Source organism: Bos indicus, chromosome 10 (assembly GCF_029378745.1).
Source record: "Bos indicus isolate NIAB-ARS_2022 breed Sahiwal x Tharparkar chromosome 10, NIAB-ARS_B.indTharparkar_mat_pri_1.0, whole genome shotgun sequence".
NCBI classification, from domain to species: Eukaryota; Metazoa; Chordata; class Mammalia; order Artiodactyla; family Bovidae; genus Bos; species Bos indicus.
In genome coordinates, this window is record NC_091769.1 from 65,495,716 (window position 1) to 65,516,646 (window position 20,931).

General features: G+C 34.6%; 1 protein-coding gene across 6 annotated transcripts in view; it reads right to left on the reverse strand.

Annotated features, from left to right (window-relative positions):
* DDHD1 (DDHD domain containing 1) overlaps window positions 1–20,931 on the reverse strand; it is a 66,128-nt gene that overhangs the window by 22,727 nt on the left and 22,470 nt on the right. For 3 of the 6 annotated variants that reach the window (XM_019968913.2, XM_070797613.1, XM_070797614.1), the window contains 5 exons: window positions 16,165–16,266; window positions 14,168–14,296; window positions 12,975–13,122; window positions 8,944–9,050; window positions 7,582–7,688 (listed from right to left, as the gene is read on the reverse strand). In XM_019968913.2, the coding sequence (XP_019824472.2) occupies window positions 7,582–7,688; window positions 8,944–9,050; window positions 12,975–13,122; window positions 14,168–14,296; window positions 16,165–16,266 (593 nt within the window). The remainder of the gene's footprint in view (window positions 1–7,581; window positions 7,689–8,943; window positions 9,051–12,974; window positions 13,123–14,167; window positions 14,297–16,164; window positions 16,267–20,931) is intronic. The other 3 variants (XM_019968915.2, XM_019968916.2, XM_019968917.2) reach the window with 2 other exon arrangements.

Sequence of the window (20,931 nt, forward strand, 5' to 3'; positions counted from 1 at the left end):
ATCTTTTTGTTTTTTTTAAAATGCCACCCCCATTAAAATTAAATAGTAAAAAATGAAACGATCTACCAGTTCCTCTACCAGTGATTAAGCTATTTCATATTTTAAAAATTTAAAGCATCACTCATTATACCAATAACTTCCTTAATCTAGCAGTCATAAAAAGTAAATATCCAACAAAGAGAAAGTCTTATTCAACACTAAAGTATTTCACCATGGACTGAAACAGAGAATGCATAGTTTCTGAAGAGCTGATGTTTTCATCTGTTTTAATAATCTTCTATGTGACTAGAAACAATCTTTGTGTTTTCTTATTAGAACATACCCAGATATAGTAGAACTTAAAATCTCTGTCTGCAGCTTACACATTTAGGAACGTGTGTGGTCAATATATTACAATTTTGAAAGACAACTTTTCGTGCAAAACAGCCTTGCACTACCTTTAAATGTCTTTATAAATCATCCACTCAGCAGCAAAAGAAGAAATTCACCTTGATGTTATGTCCAAAAAGTCTACTCTAATTAGGGTTTGTTTTTCCCCTTCTCCTTTCTGATCCATTTATATTTCTCCAGCTAGCATCCCTTTGTGACCAACTATATTCATTTGGGATATCTGAACCAAGATTAATGATATACCCTGTTATCTTAATTTTATTAACTCTATAATATTATCTAATCAATTTAGCTAAACTCTCACACAGAGAAAGCATTAGATGGCTCTTCAAAAGTTTAAGTTTCTAATTTTCATAACCATTGCTCAAAAATTAAAATTTATCAAGAAAGTCAACCAAAAAGGAAAAAAAATCCAGCAGTTTCAAGAGAGATTCTAAACACCTAAAATATGGCTGAAGAACATAATTAGTCATTTGTCTTTCTCTCTCCTTCAGGAAATTTTAATGAGAATAAGTAATTTAGAGTTGTAGTCATATATAGCAATTAAACAATTTTCAAATAGCAATGGCAAGATAGGACCATGACAATTCTCTTTTTTAGCTCTTCATTTTTAAAAATCCGTTGAAAAGAGAGTTCTGTTGCACCAAAGAGGTAACAGTTCTCTCTGGAGTTTCCATGTTACTTTATTTAGGGTTGAACAAAAGAGCCAAAGGCTCTCTAATGATGTCTTGATAGATTGGAGTTAGTTCCTTTAAAAAAACAAAAACAAAAATTGGTCCTCAGAAAGTGTGACCTGAGAAGTACTGTTCAGTATATACAAATTTTCCCCAAAGCACAACTTTTTAGTGCACAGTCACTAATTAGGGTCCTCCCATGAGCACTGAAGAAATCTGAGTGAAAAGTGGCCTCAGAGATGATTTAATTCAAACTCCTGTGAAGATAAAAGTCCCTTCAGTAACACCCATGGTAAAGGGTTAAAGAGCTCAACATCTACCTCAGTGAGTACCTTTATCCAGAAGTGGTCACTTCTATTTAAAAAAAATTTTTTTCCCTCAGTTTTACCAAGATATAGTTGAGATATACACTGTGTAAGTTTCAGGTGTACAATGTAATGATTTGATACAGATATATACTGTGAAATGATTAACACAGTAAGTTTAGTTAAAATCCATCAGCTTACATTATCTACAAGTTTTTTCCTTTTAACACTTCTGTATTTTTAAGGCAACTACAGTTATTTCACAGTTCTTCATTGAGTAATCAAACATGTTCCTTTCCATATTTTCCTTATTTTACTTTCTAGAATTAACAGAGTAAATCTATTCCTTTTTTTAAATGGTAGCCCTTGAAATACATAAAGACAGATATGTACTTAATTACAACTTGAAAATCTAAGCTCAAAGAACTGTACTGGAAACTATATCATAATATCTTTGATCCTCATGACAATCTTTGTGTACTAAGTCGCTTTGTTGTGTCCGACTCTTTGTGACCCTATGGACCCTGTAGCCCACCAGGCTCCTCTGTCCATGGGATGCTCCAGGCAAGAATACTGGAGTGGGTTGCCATGCCCTCCTCCAGCGGAGCTTCCTGACCCAGGGATCTAACCCGTGTCTCCTGCATTGCAGGCAAATTCTTTACTGCTGAGCCATGGGGGAAGCCCCATGACAATCTTTATCAATTGTGTAGTGTATGTCCATTTTAAGTGAGGAAGCTGAGAAATTGAGAAATTTTATGTAAGCTAGTTAAGTGGCAGATTTTAAAACTGCATCTATTTGACTACAAAGGCTGAGGAAGAGGAAAAAGGCTCTTGTGCCTATCAAATAAACCTAACAAGGTTAATTCACCAGACAGGCCTTAATCCTACAGAATCTTTGCTGGCTGTTATTTGTCATTACTTCCCTCAGGAAACATACACTATTGAAAAATAATTCAGTCTAGATATTGCCTAACACCAAGGAGTGAAAGTCGCTTAGTCATGTCTGACTCTTTGCGACCCCATGGACCAAACAGTTCATGGAATTCTCCAGGCCAGAATACTGGACTGGTTAGCCTTCCCCTTCTCCAGGGGATCTTCCCAAACCAGGGATTGAACCCAGGTCTCCCGCATTGCAGGCAGATTCTTTACCAACTGAGCTATCAGGGAAGCCCTGCCTAACACCAACCTTGTGCTAAATGAACTTTGATTTGCAGAGTCAGCTTTCCTTTTTAAAGAATAAGAACAATTTTTGCCCACTTCTCACTAAGTCTTTTTTATTTTCTTTCATTCTTCACAATGACTTAAGAAATGTTTGTCAAACTTTTCTGATGGTACCACCTGCGGAACTGTCAACAACACAAATTCCCAGGCTCTATCTCAGACCCACTGAGTCAGGATCTCCAGAGAAGGAAACTGCAAAAGTATTTTTTTTAGTTTCTTTTTCGTAACTTTTCATTTGGGAGTAATTTCAAATTTATAAAGCGTTGCAAAATAAAAAACTATACAAAGATCTTGCACAGGCTTTATCCAAGATTCACCTAATGTGAACATTTTTCTATTTGCCTTATCATTTGTTCTGTTTCTATTAACACACACAACTTTTCATTTGGGAGTAATTTCAAATTTATAAAGCGTTGCAAAATAAAAAACTATACAAAGATCTTTCACAGGCTTCATCCAAGATTCACCTAATGTGAACATTTTCCCATTTGCCTTATCATTTGTTCTGTTTCTATTAACACACACACAACTTTTTTGTGACCCACATGTTATGTATTTCATGGTCTTTTACCCCTAAATACTCCAGTGTATATTTCATAACAAGCACAGTGCTGTTATCAAGTTCATAATTCACAGTCACATATTTCATCTAATCTAGTCCCACTCAGATTTTGTCAGTTGATCTTATAATATCCTTTGTAGTGTTTCCTCTGATCCAGTAAAGTATATAGTTTAGTATGAGAAGTTAAAATTAACTATCATGTCTCTCTAATCTTCTCTATCTGAAACATTTTCCACAGCCATTCTTTTCCTTATTATATTAACATTTTAAAATAATACAGTCTCAATTCCTACTTTTAAATTACAACTTCCTCATTTTACATTCGTCTGACGTTCCCTTCTAATTGGAATGCTGCATAAATTATGCTCTGTCCTCCTCTGGATGTCCCTTAGAAACAACCCATAAAGGTGTTGCTGGATTTTTCCACTGTATACCTTTCTTTATTTTTTAAAAGCCATTCTGTTTTTTTTCTTTAATTATGGTTTTATTCTAATGAGAGTCAACCAAGAGTTTAACCCAGGGAGTGACATGATTTAGTTAGTGTTGTTTAAAGATGTTTTTTTCCCTTGGTTGTGCAGCATGTGAGATCTTAAGTTCCCCAACCAGGGATTAAACCCACGTCCCTTGCAGTGAAAACATGGAGTCTTAACCACAAAACTGCCAGGCAAATCCTTCATTATTTTTAAACTAAAAGCAGTCGAGAGGATACACTTTATGCAAAAACTCTGTTCTGCATCAAACAACTACCCTCATTTTATTTTAACATAAATTTATTTATTTTAATTGGAGGCTAATTACTTTACAATATTGTATTGGTTTTGCCATACATCAACATGAATCTGCCACGAGTGCACGCATGTTCCCCATCCTGAACCCATACCATCCCTCTCTCCCTATACCATCCCTCTGGGTTATCCCAATGCACCAGTCCTGAGCATCCTGTATCATGCATTGAACCTGGGCTGGCGATTTGTTTCACATATGATATTATACATGTTTCAATGTCATTCTCCCAAATCATCCCACCCTCACCCTCTCCCACAGAGTCCAAAAGACTGTTCTAGACGTCTGTGTCTCCTTTGCTGTCTCGCACACAGGGTTATTGTTACCATCTTTTTAAATTCCATATATATGCGTTAGTATACTGTATTGCGGAGAAGGCAATGGCTCCCCACTCCAGTACTCTTGCCTGGAAAATCCCATGGATGGAGGAGCCTGGTGGGCTGCAGTCCATGGGGTTGCTAAGAGTCGGACACGACTGACAACTTCACTTTCACTTTTCACTCTCATGCATTGGAGAAGGAAATGGCAACCCACTCCAGTGTTCTTGCCTGGAGAATCCCAGGGACGGGGGAGCCTGGTGGGCTGCCATCTGTGGGGTCGCACAGAGTCAGACACGACTGAAGTGACTTAGCAGCATACTGTATTGGTGTTTTTCTTTCTGGCTTACTTCACTCTGTATAATAGGCTCCAGTTTAATACACCTCATTAGAACTGATTCAAATGTCAACCATCCTCATTTTAGCATTCACTGATGACTTTTGCCCAGTTCTCTCCTGCTTGATCCTATCATGATGGCTGCAAAATGAGACCTTTCCAACTCCAGCTTTCCTTCCATACTTACTAGTAAGCTCTGGGCATTCTACTGTAAGCAAAGGACCTCTCTTCTTCCCAATTTGTTTATCTATTTATAAGCGATAAGGACTTACAAACTTTTCAGTGATTTAAAATTCTTAAGTACATTAACCTTATTATAATTCTATAAAATATACTAATAATTCCTTACAATAAGTAATAGCTGTTTAGTTGCTAAGTCATGTCTGACTCTTTGTGACCCCATGGACTGTATAGCCCACCAGGCTCCTCTGTCCATGGGGTTCTCCAGGCAAGAAGACTGGAGGGGTTGCCATTTCCTTCTCCAGGGAATCTTCCCAATCCAGGGATTGAACCCAAGTCTCCTGCATTGCAGGTGGATTCTTTACCACTGAACCACCTGAGAAGCCTACAATAAGTAATAATACTAAATTATTTTGGTGTTCAAATTCTTCCAGATTTGGTCAGTGGGATCTGCTTCTTTAAGTCATTCTATGTCCATGCGTCTTGCCTCATCGTTCTTTTGAGCAGTTTTCCACCTTCTGTCAAAACAAGTTCTTTTGGCTTTGACTTGAACCTATCCTGCCCTAGTCCTGGAAGCCATTTTCCCAAGAAACTCTACTTTTTCTTAGTGGGGAGTAACAGTACTAGGCAAAGATCTGGGTGCTAGGTGTGTTCATTAAGTTGGGGTGTCTGCTTCTTAGTCCTTTCAGTGGACAGAGATAGGAAATACATGCATATATTATGCATAACATAACATGCATAATACATGCATAAACATATATATATATTTAAACATGTATGCTTAAATATATAGATGTTATCCACATACACCCACTTCTTTTCAAAGTCATATATTCACATTAATATCCTCAACTCCAATGCCTCCCATGGGGGTATTTTTAACGGGCACCATAACTGATTGTTCTAAAAAGGTATGTTTCAGAAACACTGCTGAAGATTGCTGATGAATCTCAGACACAAGTTCTCAGTGCTTTTCCATTAAATTCAACTGGATCAAAAAACCAACTAATTTAAAGCCCTGGGTGTTCTCCTTCCATTTCACTTACATTAGCTATCAGTTCCCTTCTCCTACTGAATATCTGTTTTACTCAATTCCATTCTGAGGAGAATATCTTTGAAGATACAAGAGCAAAATAAAAGGTGATCACTTTCTCAGTCATCATTTGCCAATGGCCAGAGGTTTGAATTTGACAGTTTTCCCTTTTTAGTTTTTCTGGATATTAATGCCAACTTTTAAAAAAGCATGTGCTACTTTTAGAGGACATGACTCAGAGCATGTTAATCTTGAAGACTCAGGATACCTTCTTAGGGATACTACCAACTGTGTGTGTGTGTGTGTGTGTGTGTGTGTGTGTGTGTGTGTGTGTGTACAGTAATATGCTTTCAGCCCTTTTCTTTCCCTTTTCCTTCTCTCACTGGTTTACTTGCAATACTATAGTTCAATACCCACTGTACACTATAAAGGCCTATAAACATGGAAATTATTAGAATTCTACTTTACCGACTAGGCCTTCCTTTTTGATCAGAATTAAGTCCAGAGGATGAGATGGTTGGATGGCATCATCGACTCAAAGGACTTGAGTTTGAGCAAGCTCAGGGAGACAGTGAAGGACAGAGAAACCTGGAGTGTTGCAGTCCGTGAGGTTGCAAAGAGTCAGCCATGACTGAGTGACTGAACAACAAAGTCCAGAAGAGCAGTTCTGCTTACAGCTCTTGTGTGTATGTGCTCAGTTGCTCAGTAATGTCCAATTCTTTGCAATCCCATGGACAGTAGCCTGCCAGGCTCCTCTGACCATGGAATTTTCCAGGAAAGAATACTGGAGCTGGTTGCCATTTCCTATTCCAGGGGATTTTCCTGATCCAGGGATCAAACCTCCATCTCCTGCATTGACAGGCGGATTCTTTATCACTGCACCATTTGAGAAGCCCGAAGCTGCTTTTACTGTTTTCAAATACATCATATGGCAATGGGGGATACAGAAAGAGAAATAAAGAAAAATCCTAAGGGAATGGTAGTTGGAAGAGAAGGAAGCTCCTATGGCAACTAAGCAAACATGCTTCTATAGATATACAAAAGATATCATGGATAAAGTTAGCGAATGAATGTGAATGAACAAAATTCGCAATGGATTGGCTTGGAGCAGCGCAGCTGCTCTACTGGTAATTACTCCTTGTACTAGTTTCTTCATCCTTCAGATGAAGATACTAATCACACTGACTTCATAGGTAAGAATTAAACAAGTTAATGCATGTTAGGTACTTAATACTGCTATTTCCATGAAACTGAATTCTTTTTCTCTTACCAATGAAGTGATGAATTGCATTCATAGAAATTCTCTCATCCCTCTGATTAAACTTTCACTCCCTCACCTCCTTTAGGGTTACTTTTATGATGGATGAGCACCATTACCATTTGAGATCTATACAAATCCACTATAGAAATGATACAATAAAAGTAGGCCTATTATATACAAAACTCTAAGTGTCTAAAACTTTTGTGAGGACAATCCTCAAAGATATTAATCAGATTTATGAAAACTGACATATTTTCACAGAGCTATTTTCTAACCAAACTCTCACTTCCAAGATTATCATGTTACAATATTATTATCATGTTACAATATTGTTATCATGTTACAACATTAAGGGTCCCAATGGGCAGCTTAAGACTATCAAATGCACTATGAAACAGAGGCTATAATTTCTTATTTGCTTGTAAAACAAAAGAGAACATAAAATGTTAAAATTCAGGACACACATGCTATCACTCTAAAAAATAACCAATAAGCAACAAGATAATCATGATACTTACTTCATCTCTATACAGTGGGCTAGTATAATACATTATGTCCATTGCACTGCTGTTTAACATATCCCTTAAACCTCGCACTTTGTCTGGAGTAATGGAATCAACAGTGTCTACAAGTTAAAAAAAAAATGAACTGAGAAGATAATTTTAGGGAAAAAAACAGTGAAAAAAATACATTCCCTCAGTGTTTCATATTAAAGTTTAAATATTCAAGACTACCTTTGAATCTGATGAAACTTACCTTCTTGAAATTTTACTATTTGTTAACTGAAAAATGATGAAGGGTATTTAACTACCACAAACATCAATGTACTTATTGGTGCTGAAAGATTGAAAACATTTCCTTTAAATCAGGAACAAGCTATTTAATAAAATTAGAAAAATTTTATTGATGTTCAGCTGATGTACAATAAGCTTTAGATGAACATAGTAATTCAAAAATTTTTAATGGTTATACTCCATTTAGAGTTATTGTAAAATATTATCTATTGTCCTTGTTTTATACAATGTACCCTTGCAGCTTATTTATTTTATATGCAGTAGTTTGTACTTCTCAATCCCCTTTCTTGTCCCTCTCTTCCTGGTAACCACCTGTTTGTTCTGTTTCTTTTTGTTATATTCACAAGTTTGCTTTTTTTAAAGATTCCATATATAAGTGATATCATATAGTATTTGTCTTTGTCTTATTTCATTTAGCATAATATTCTGCAAGTGCATTCATGTCAGTGCAAATGGCAAAATTTCATTGTTTTTTATGATGTATTGGAGCTTCAGCTTCAGCATCAGTCCTTTCAATGAATATTCAGGACTGATTTCCTTTAGGATGAACTGGTTTGATCTCCTTGCTGTCCAAGAGATTCTCAAGAATCTTCTCCAGTACCACAGTTCAAAAGCATCAACCTAAACATTCTATTTTAATGGTTTTAATATTCAAAGGGCAAAACTTATTGTAAAGATGCATATTTTATGTAATTTCTCTGTGTTAGAGTAAAATTCATCAGCCCAAGGAATGCAGGAATGACAATAAAACAAAAAACCTAAGATTTTATCTTCCAAATACAAGGGAGGAAAATTATCAGGAAGAAACTGTAAGCTCATATGAAATTGTACAACAAATGCTTTAAAAGTATTGACAAGTCATTTTTCTGTCAAAAACTTTAGGGCATTCATGAAAACTGTACTATCAGAGAAATCTATATGGTGGTCCAAAATGATGTTAAGTCAATATAATTACTTGTTTTTTTAAAAAATGGATTTTATTTTCCTAAATAATCTAGAACAAAGAGTGAGTATACATCAAGACAAATAAATTAAAAACACTTCATTTCCATTGACTAAATCATTTAATTTTTAAACAAAATGTACCTCCATCAAGAGTAAGTTTTGACCGCCACTCAACAGGCAGAAATTCAACATGTGTTGCATGGTTGGAAAAATGCCTTTCTTCTATTTTTCTTGCAGCCTCTCTCATCCTTAAAAAAACCAAACCAAAACAAAACTCTATCAGAGCAACTTCACATATGCATTTACATGGTATAAAATGCCTTCAATCATAACACTTCCAAATTGCTTATAACTCTGTCCAATTACGTTTAAATTACTGCTACATTATACAATAGTCTGTAATACTAAGACACCTTCATTTCAAAACTGTTTTCTTAAATTTGTCATCTCTGATTGCAAATATTTCAAGATTTGATACTATATTCTAAATAATTATAAGTCTTTAGTGGAGAGAATAATATATAATAAAATACCCTGTGTGTGTGTGTTAAGTTGCTTCAGTCATGTCCGATTCTGTGACCCTATGGACTGTAGCCGGCCAGGCTCCTCTGTCCATGGTATTCTCCTGGCAAGAATACTGGAGTGGACTGCTATGCCCTCCTAATAAAATACCCTACCTCTAAATAATTAGCACATTGTGGCCTGTCTTATTTCATCTATTTCTCCACACAATATAGGTTTTTAAATTCTACGTTGAAAATTAAGGTACAGCAAAATATTTTTTTAAACTTTTGAACTGAGCTCCAAATACAGCCCATGCATTGCAAATGTTAGATGTCTCTTAAGTGTCTTTTAATCTATAGATCCTTCTCTTTCTTTTTTTGGCTTTGTAATTATTTTTATGTCCTGCAGAGTTTCTCAGTCTAATTTTTAATGACTGCATCCCCATAGAGTTCCTTAATTAGTGCTTCTTGTTGCCTATTTGGTGGTGAGATACAGGGGTCTTATCAGATTCAAGTTCTACTGTTTTGGCTAGACTACTACTCCATATATATACACACACACACACACACACACATATCTGGTTTTCTCTTTTTCTGGTGATACTAGCAAATGCTGTGATCACTGCTTAGCTCCACTAATTTACTATGGTTGCAAAAAAGTGCTTTTTAAATCTCACTACTCCTTACACTTCAGGAAAGAGAAATTCTCCCACATCAAATACTTGCTTGCTGCTTTGTGATACAATCAAATAATTTCTGTATGAACTGAGAAAAGGCAGGATAAATGGTTAAGTCTTCTCTTTTATTAACAACTAAATACTGAGTTGTTAAGAGGTCTTATATTTTTTGACATTATTACTAACTCATAGATTTAAAACATATTTGAACTGTTCTAAACCATTGTAGTTATTATCTTTATTGATGCTTAAATCGTTTCCTTTCTGGTCAGTGAGTCTCTTCAAATTTACTTCTGTATTCTTTAGATATGACCTCGGTAGCTTTTACTTATTTATTTATTTTTAAACAATTCAGTTGCTTTTAGTATCATTAAGTTGTATAACCAACACCACTGTCTAAGTTCAGAACACTTTCATTATTCCCATAAGAAACACTCTACCCAGAGTAGTCAAATCCCGTAATTCTTCCCTCTAGGCCCTGACACCATAAATCAACTTTGTCTCCATGAACTTGCCTATTTTGGATTTTTCAGATAAATAACATCTATAATATACGGTCTTTTGTGTCTGGCTTCTTTCACTTAGCATAATGTTTCAAGGATCATCCATGTTGTATCATGAATCAGTTTTTCTTTGCTTTTTAAGGCTGAATGATTCTATTGTATAAATATATCACTTCTGTTTATTCATTCACCAGTAGATGGACATTTAGTTTTTTTGGGGGGGCTATTATAAATAATTCTGCAGTGAATATTAAGAAGTTTTTCTGCAGATACATGCTTTCAATTCTCTTGGGTATACACCTAGAAGTAGAATTGCTGGCTCACATGTTAACTCCACATTTAACTTTTCTGAGGAAAGTGCCAAACTGTTTTCTAAAGCAGCTGTACTATTTTACAATCCCATCAACAACATATGAGGGTTCTTATTTTTTTTTACATCCTTGCTAATATTTGCTATTTTCTATCTTTTTGATAAGAGTCATTGTAGTCAATAGGAAGTGGTATCTCCCTGTGGTTTTGAATTGCAATTTCTTAATGACTGATCTCCTTTAGAATGGACTGGTTGGATCTCCTTGCAGTCCAAGGGACTTTCAAGATTCTTCTCCACCACCACAGTTTAAAAGCATCAATTCTTTGGCGCTCAGCTTTCTTCACAGTCCAACTCTTACATCCATACACGACCACTGGAAAAACCATAGCCTTGACTAGACGGACCTTTGTTGGCAAAGTAATGTCTCTGCTTTTTAATATGCTGTCTAGGTTGGTCATAACTTTTCCTTCCAAGGAGTAAGCGTCTTTTAATTTCATGGCTGCAATCACCATCTGCAGTGATTTTGGAGCCCAGAAAAATAAAGTCTGACACTGTTTCCCCATTTATTTGCCATGAAGTGATGGCACTGGATGCCATGATCTTAGTTTTCTGAATGTTGAACTTTAAGCCAACTTTTTCACTCTCCTCTTTCACCTTCATCAAGAGGCTCTTTAGTTCCTCTTCACTTTCTGCCATAAGGGTGGTGTCATGGAAAGACGGTGAGTACAGCAGATCAGATCATGGTCGTGTACAGATTCAGGCAGTTGCAGGTGATACTACCAGTCATTAAAATGCATAGACTAGCAGGGACTTCTGGAAAAAAAGACTAATTGTCTTCTTCCTGAACTCAAATACAAGATGATATAAACCACATCTAGAACCACAGGAGATGTCTGAAAATAGCTAAAAAATGAAGGCGTGTAGAACAGATAGAAACTGGATTCTGATAACTTGTTTGGCAAATCTTAGACTTCTCAGTTTTATGGACTACTAAATCCTCCTTCTGAGTTAAGTTTTCCCTCACTTGTACCCAAAGAAATCAAGTTGGTACCTTTTCAAATATGAACAGCTCCAGAGAGAACATGTTACTAAACCTACTTCTCAGATTCCTTAGGTAACCAAGGAGAAGATTAGCATCTTGCCCCAAGAATGTAAATATTGTGGGAAGTACAAATCATCAGAAAAGAAAATCAGAATCAGAGGGAAGAGATCTCTGTAATACAAGCTACAGAGAATGACAAGGATCAGAATGACCTGGCAGTGTCTGACAAAGATTTTTTGTTTTTTTCAAATTGAACTGTACTTTTAATTTAACCCATAAGCTGGCATTAAAAGGTGTTACAATAAAAAGTAAAATAGAACTCAACATTGTATTATTATAGAGAAATTGCTGAGGACATAGTTCCTGGTATCATACAGGATTTGCTTTATTAGGACTCAAGAAACACATTTACTTGAAATTTCAGAACCTGATAAATTGTGTTCTCAACACTTGATTTTTTCTCACATTATAAATCTGATCAGATTTTTCTTTATACTGGCTGCAAGTTGAGAGCCAAGTTTGTGGCAGAACCCATAACTCTAAAATTTCCTTTTCACACTGTCCTAAATATTTTTGAAACTCATATATGAACATTCCTTCTCCCAACAACATCTTAACAAGCTTTTAGAATAAAGCTGAATACAAATAACTGAGGTAAATAACCTGCCTAGCATGTTGGCAAAACACCCACTGTTTGTTCTCTATAAAATTTAGGGTTCAGTTTCCTCTGGTTATAATTAATTGGACAAGTTAAGCTGCTAACTGGCAACTTACACAATTCTTAGCTTTTTCAGAATTATACAGTATTCTCAGTTTCTGCAATGCAGAGATTAACACAGAAACTTAAAACTAGACTTTTTTCTTGCTTTCAACTTTAATGTAAACTAATAATACATTAAGTAAAAAGGCTTTCTTATCCCTTCACTTCTCCATGTTAAGAGGGAAAAAAATCAAATAAATATTATATCATCACCTAGATATGATCATTCTCAAAATTTGGTCCAAAAGCTTCATCTACAACTGAAACAGAATAGCTGGCACCGGAGAAACATGTGGACTAATGATTAAACTATATTATACCCTGGACAAAAGTTTGGACTCTGACTAGATGGAGAATGTAGTCATCAAAACACTCACATGGCAGTATTTTTGATAATTCTTCCTTGGTCCATTTTCTGTCCAATGCCATGCACAACAAATACGATATGGGTAGTCTGAGATGGCTTGTCTTCTAATGTCGCTTCTTCTACATAACCTCTATGAAGTCTGGTCCCACTACTTGATGCTGTGGGAAAATCATGGTTCTAAGCTTATTACTTATTACAGAGATAGCATTTTCACTATATTGAAAAAAATAGGGGGGATAAAATTTGTAAGATATAGAATGATTAGCTCTAATAAAAAGGACTGAACTAGACATGACAGTGAAGCCAGAAACAAGGCAAAAAGAAAAAAAGATGAACTGAATACATAAAAATTAAAAACATCTCTGTAAGAAAATATTATGAAGCAAAGATAAAAGAAGAATGACAAATGGGAAAACATCTTGCAAAACATGACACACAGTAAGTTAATTAAAGAACTTATTAATCAAAAAGTGAAATGAATCATCCAAATAGCAAAATGGGCTAAAGGTGTGATAATCCACAAAACAAATACAACTAATGAACAAATAAATGTGTAAGCACATCTATTATCAAAGAATTTAAAAAGATAGTAAAAAATTATCAGACAGAAAAAATTTTTGAAAAAATATTTTTTGACATGCACTCACATCTTTTCCAGGTATCAGTCCCTCTTTTCTTCCTTTTAGTCAATTTTGTTTTGTTTAAAGATTTGTCTATTCTCAATGCCTCCATTTCTTCAGGTTCTACTTAAACTTCAACTCATGCCCATCTGTCTCTGTCCCAGAAATTCATCTAAGTCACCAATGATCTACATTTCACTAAATCCAAAGAAAAATTTCCAGTCTTCACTTTTCCTGACACTGTTTCAATTGCTTGTCAATTGTCGTTTCAACTGACACAATTTCAACCGCTATGTTTTATTTCACATCACTGTCTCAGGTCTGACTGCTTTTGTGCTTTGAGAAGTAAAAAAACATATTTAATAATCTTGCCAGATCATTCCTAATATATAATTATTTATTAATGAATACACGTCAACTCAGTCACTTTAATTAAAGTTAGTTTAACATGGTAGAAACTGTATTAAACTTAATACATATTTAAAATATACTGAAAATAAAATCTGAATTGTCTATTTTAAATATAAGAGAAAAAGTCAGAGTCCCAACATTTTGACAAACTCTAATAATATTTAACAAATACCTTTAGAAAATCCCAGTTTTTGAGTAACTGTTCTTGCAATTTTGGATGTTGTTGCATCACTATAAAGATATACTTCATCCACACTGTGCCAGTCCACGTGGTTTCGACTCAATTTGAAACTATGAATAGCTGTTGCAAAAAGGAAAAATCTGAAGTTCTCCAAGACAAACTTCATTTAAGTGAAAATACACAGATTTTTTGGAATGAATATTTTAACTCAGTTCAACAAAAAACTTTTATTGAAACATATATCAATGTGAAACAAGTCACGGACAGGGACTTTATTTTATAAATTATTAAACATGCTATAGGAAAAGGGAACTTGTTAGAACAACATGGAATAAAACTGGCTTAACTACCATAATTTTAACCTCTTTAGGAAATATGCTTTGATTATTAAAGAACTGCTTTCCCAGGTTATCTGATCATTCCTTAGGTCTAAGGGATATACACCTTCATGAAAGTCCTCAGTACCTTTGATATAGAAACTTAAGTTCCATTTCTTCTGTTGACTTTACTTTTTGTTCTGTGGAAACTACTCAGCATAAGATAAAACAAGACTCAGGTGAAAAAAAAAATTATCTTTAAACTGGGAAGAGAATAACCTAATTTATTAGAATATAAGGTATTTTGGGAATGGGTATTAAAGCCAATTATCACTGGATACTGCTCACCCTAACAGAACCCCAAAGTTGAAAGAGCTTTTAAAAAGAAATCAGTTTTTTCCTACTATTATGTTCAAATTAGTATGGTTATTTCATTTCTGTAATGAGGTATGCTTGGTGAAATGAGCTCTAAAGAAAAAAAAAAAAGCCAAACCTATATTCTCTGGGAATAAAACTCTGTGAGGCAGGGACTATACCTTAATCACTTTGTATCACTACCACCAAACACAGTCCTAGCATACTGTTTGACATGTATCACAAATTTAGTAATGTTTGTGGAAGCAACAGATTAAGGTAATTCTCAAAACATGTCCACCAATTCATCTTTTGATAATTCTTACAGTCTGAAGGACTTAAACTTTTCTCTTTATCTCTTATATAGAGGTAAGAAAAATTCACATACCTTTATAAAACCAGTCACCTTCAAATCATTGTGCCTAATTTATGTCTTTAAAATACTCTTAAAGCAAAATATTATGTCCCATTATATATAAACACATAGAGGTATAAAGAAAGGGATTAAGTGACTTGCCACAAAACTAGCTAGTGACAGAGTCTGACTCTTCTGTTGAGGATAGAGTCCTGGTGAAGATCTAAGACCATAAGACACTTTTTGTGAAAAGGTATTTCTTACTAGAATACAAAGAAAAGCAAATCCTTGCCAAGAAAATGTACTTCGGAGTTATGGTTAAAAATGCCATTTCAAAAATTTATGAAAAACCAATTTATACCTTCCTGACCTACCAGGACACATTACTACTAACATTGAACACAAGACCAAGATGCAATTAACATAACAAACCTGAATAATACCTTCTCTTGCAAACAAAACAAAACACAAACCCAGTGTAAAAACTCAGTCTTTTAACTAAAAGAACTTTCCATAATTAAAAAATCTTTTGCAAGAGTTTAAGTTATTTACTTTCCTAAATCTATGTCTGATTCTTAAGTCAGTACTTTAAGCCTTTTAATCCAATGTTTCAAAACTGCATTTTTGTTAAAACAGTTCTGAGCAACATATTCTTAAAACATTAAAACTATAAGACCAAGATATTAACAGTGTTAAGTCAACAAAATTTTGTTTCTCTCTAAACCATTCACATTGTCTTAAAGCATGTTAATATTGGCAAATATCCTATTGCTGAACTACATACATGGTTTGCAAATGTTTATACCACTTATAATTAATACTAACCAAAATAACACACTGGATACATTTCTATAAAACTAATAATTTCTATGCTCTAAGTACAACTGAATGCTATAGATGCAACTGAAAGCTACAAGCCAGGAATATATCTACAAGGAGAAATAAAACTACAATTACTGTACCTTGGGAACGCTTTCGTTTAAGACCTGCTGCATCTGTACTCTCCTTATATCCTCTCCATTTGAACAGAGAAGGGAGGGAGAAGGGAGGGAGGTGGTAGACAACTAAGAAAGCAAAAACACTGAGCTTCAAAGTAAATTTTAAATGAGGTTTACCATTTTGCCTTTTTGTTGTATTAACTTTAAAAAATTAGTTGTATTTGACAAACATTATTCTAAATGCTTTATATAAATTCCAATTAAAAATCAGTGAAGCAAAATATTAGTTTAATAATGTTTATCAAATATATGCTTCTACTTTTACTCAAAGTAAAAAGGCAAATGATATCTAAATATATCAAAGACACCTACATGATCACCATTTTTAACATCTTTGTATAGATAGAATAAAAAACAAAACACGGCATTTTTGTATGCATAAGAGAATAATAAATCCCCATCTTTACAATACTAAGGTTATTTACTCTCAACAAATTTGTGATTATGACACAGCCAACATCTGATATGCAAATTGAAAATTCAATAAACAATATTAAACATCTAATGCAGCTTTCCTGAGAAGGTACCATAGTACACATTCTACTAGATGCTTTCCCTCCCTGAAGCATAATAGAGCCTTCCTGTAGAAATATTCTTTTCACAATTCTATTCAACAAAGTTGTTAAAATATTTTCAAAAATGAAAACATGAAACTTTTCAAAAAAATTAAACTGAAAGCTCTACTTTGAACTGATTTTTAGTGATAAAATAATGAAAGATTTATTAGTGACAGAATTACAAGAAAAAGTTATTAAAAATGTATGCTGTGACATCTTGTAAGTATAAAACAGACAACCGAGTAAAGCCAGACAGACTTGATATTTGGCAAATCAGTAAATAACCTTAAAATCAACACTTTCCCTGTCAAATATTGCTAGTTATATATCAACAAATTTCTTCACATTTTAAAATAAGCAATTATTAAAAAAAATCCACTAAGAATTAAATCTTACAATCAGTTTCTCTACAGTCCAGTTAATGAATCACAGAATCTTTATGATTTAGTTCAAATTTGATTCCCTGGTAGCTCAGCTGGTAAAGAATCCACCTGCAATGCAGGCGACTCTGGTTCGATTCCTGGGTTGGGAAGATCTGCTGGAGAAGGGATAGGCTACCACTCCAGTATTCTTGGGTTTCCCTGGTGGTTCAGCTGGTTAAGAATCCGCCTGCAATGTGGGAGACCTGGGTTCGATCCCTGGGTTGGGAAGATCCCCTGGAGAAGGGAACGGCTACTCACTCCAATATTCTGGCCTGGAGAATTCCATGAACTGTGTATAGTCCATGGGGTCGCAAAAAGTCAGGCACAACTGAGCAATGTATATACTTCACATGTTTGATTTTCATCCTCACTCTCTTCTACATTAATGTGACATTCAAAGATTAAATACTGCTCAAATACAAAAATACTTAATTCCAACTGTATAGTACTAGAAATTAAAAAAAAATCTTACATATAAAGTAAATTTAAAGACACGTGATAAAGGTAATTGAGAAATGCTTACAAGGCATTTCATAACTTTATATGTAATTAGGTGATTATAAAAAAAGTACAGACAATAATTACAAGCTGAGTTGTAACATCAGGATTATAAAAATCTTTCGCTGTCACAGAAGGGTGGAAAATGACAACCAAAACAATTTTCTGCACTGAACATATTTCTTCTTTCATGTGCTTTCTGGTCACTTACTAAGGGGTAGATATACCACTTGCAGGAAAAAAAATCATTAGGAAAAAGCTATCATATCCAAGTAGATCAAATCTGAAATATACTTGAGACTTTACTGCTCAAACAAAGCCTAGACTTACAAGTCTACTAGCAAAACTAACGATGCCCTCACTAAGAAATAACTAGAGGGAAACATATGGACCACCCGATCACACTTTAAAATTATGTAAACACTTTCTAAAAGCTAGTCTATATAAAAATGAAAGCTTTTACCTAAAGGAATACTAATGTAAGGATTAACAACAAGACAAATATCCCAATATACTAAAATCAGAGAAACATATTCAAAACATTTTCACAAAATTAAAAACATGCTTATTAACCTTCTTCTCATATTTAATTCTTATTTTCACTTGAAAAGCATTTGCTTTGTTACAACATCCTGTAGCATGGAGAGTTTAATTTTTTTCAACCCAAAGCAAAGAATTAAGTACCACCACAAGTAGACACAAAAAGGTGATCCTTTTTGTCCTTTGATCCTTCCAACAAGGATCACTAAAATAAAGTTTTAGTTAAGAATTCTCACATTGTGTTTGTTAGCAAAAGTATGCACAAACTCAAAATACAACTGAAAATTCTAATTAAATGCTAACATTTAATAAAACTTTTCATTTATGTAGTAAAGTCTTACACAGCAAGGAAAAAGATTTTAAGTACTAAGACACAGTGTTTTCAATAAATTTCCTTACTATAATTCATGTCTTACAGAAATGGCCTTCATTATATAATTCTGAAAGCAGAGTATCAAAAAGGAGGTTGCTGAAGTATACTACTCCCTATAATAGAATAACTTTATAACTTTTCCCTTTGCAAAAGCTGGCAACCTGGATAATCTCAACTTCAGGGAAAGGAGATTTTCACGTCTCATATCTGCCAACTAGAATGAGAAAACTCCTGTCAATCTTCTTGGATCTCACAGAACTAAATACATACATTTGTAAAAACTGATTAATAATTAAAAGCTAGAAGATGGGAATCCTGTTAGCCACCAAACAGGAAAAGAAAAGCTGGTGAGAAAGGGTTATTACTCCTTCCTTCCTTTTCCGCATTCTCCCTTCCTCTCTCCCCTTCCTGGCCTTAGACTTTGGAAATGATATATTCAGTTTGGGATATCCTTATCCCGCAATAGGATAGGTATATAGACTACATGCCGAATTGTTAAATGCTATAAATCCCTGGGGATCCACCAACACTTGTGCTGTCATAGCATCCCAACTTAGCTTGAACAGTAAAAAGTCCTTTTTTTTAAATTTTTTAACTTTTAGCCTATGTGTGATTTTATATTGAGTCCCTGATAGCTCAGTTGGTAAAGAATCTGCCCGCAATGCAGAAGACCCCGGTTCCATTTCACATTTCTGGGTTGGGAAGATCTGCTGGAAAAAGAATAGGCTACCCACTCCAGTATTCGTGGACTTCCCTTGTGGCTCAGCTGGTAAAGAATCTGCCTGCAAAGAGGACCCCTGGGTTCAATCCCTGGGTTAGGAAGATTCCCTGGAGGAGGGAATGGCTACCCACTCCAGTATTCTGGCTTGGAGAAGTCCATGGACTCTATAGTTCATGGGGTCCCAAAGAGTAGGACACAACTGAGCAACTTTCACTTTCACTTTCTTTCACTTCATGACTCTTGTAGACACATATAGTTGGATTGTGCATTCCAAACAAATCTGTCAATCTCTGCCTTTCAACTGGAGTGTTACTTCACTTACATTTACTATAGTTTTTGATACGGGTGAATTGAGGTCTATCATTTCCCATTCATTTTCTTTGTTTTATCTGTATTTATTTCTCCTTCTGTTGTTTCTTTTGTTTTATATATATATATATATATATATATATTTACTATTTTAATTTCTCTACTGGCCTTAAGAAAAAAAAATAACATCTTTTTATTGTGGAATAATTTTCAACCTACAGAAAAGCTGCAAAAATAGTACAGAGAGTTATCACTATCATATATATCCTTCATCCAGCTTCTCCTAATGTTAGCGTAACTATACAGTACAATGATCAAAACTAAGAAATTAAGGTTGATATAATACTATCAGCTAAAATACTGACTTTATTCAGAATTTTCCAGCTTTTCTACTAAAGTCCTTTTCTGTCTTTGGATCCAATCCAAGATACCATGTTGCATTTTGATGCTATGTTTCCTTAGTTTCCTCTAAATTGTGATGAATTCTTTAATCTTTCCTTGTCTTCCATGGCTTTGACACTTAAAAAAATTTTTTTTTCAGCTTTACTGAGGTACAATTGACAAAATTATAAGAAATTTAAAGTTTACATTATGGTGATTTGATAAACACTATTAAAAGTATCCTGACTCCATCCGGTTAATTATGACGTTGACATTTCCAAAGAATACTAGTGAGTTATTTTGTAAAATGTTCCTCAATTTGAATTTGTCTGATGTTTTCTTGTAATTGGATTGAGGTTATACAGTTTTTGACCAGAGCAGTTGTAGGACTAATTCATTTAGTTCAACCATTTTTTACTGATTACTGCTTGGATAGATAAATTATAAAATGAGGGAGATACTACTCTAGGACTTTTAAATATTTACAAAGTAACTTATTTGAAGCCCTGCCTTTATTTTATGACTCAAGCACTTCCCTGGTGGCTCAGATGGTAAAGAACCTGCCTGTAAGGCAGGAGACCAGGGTTCAATCCCTGGGTTGGGAAGATCCCCAGAAGGAAATGGTAACCCATTCCAGTATTCTTGCCTGGCAATTCCACAGACAGAGGAGCCTGGTGGGCTACAGTCCATGGGGTTGCAAAGAGTTGGACGTAACTGAGCAACTAACACTAACTCTACAATAACTTTAATCCCCAGTGAACTTCTAGCTTTCATTTGTTAGGCTGCCAGATAAATGTATCCTAGCCTCAGAGGTGGGGTTGGAAGAGAATCATTTTTTAACTCAGAGAAAATGAAATTTAAACCACAAAATACGATTATACTTTGGGGGGTTTATCTTTCTTTGAAAGATAAATAAGTTATGCTAAACTT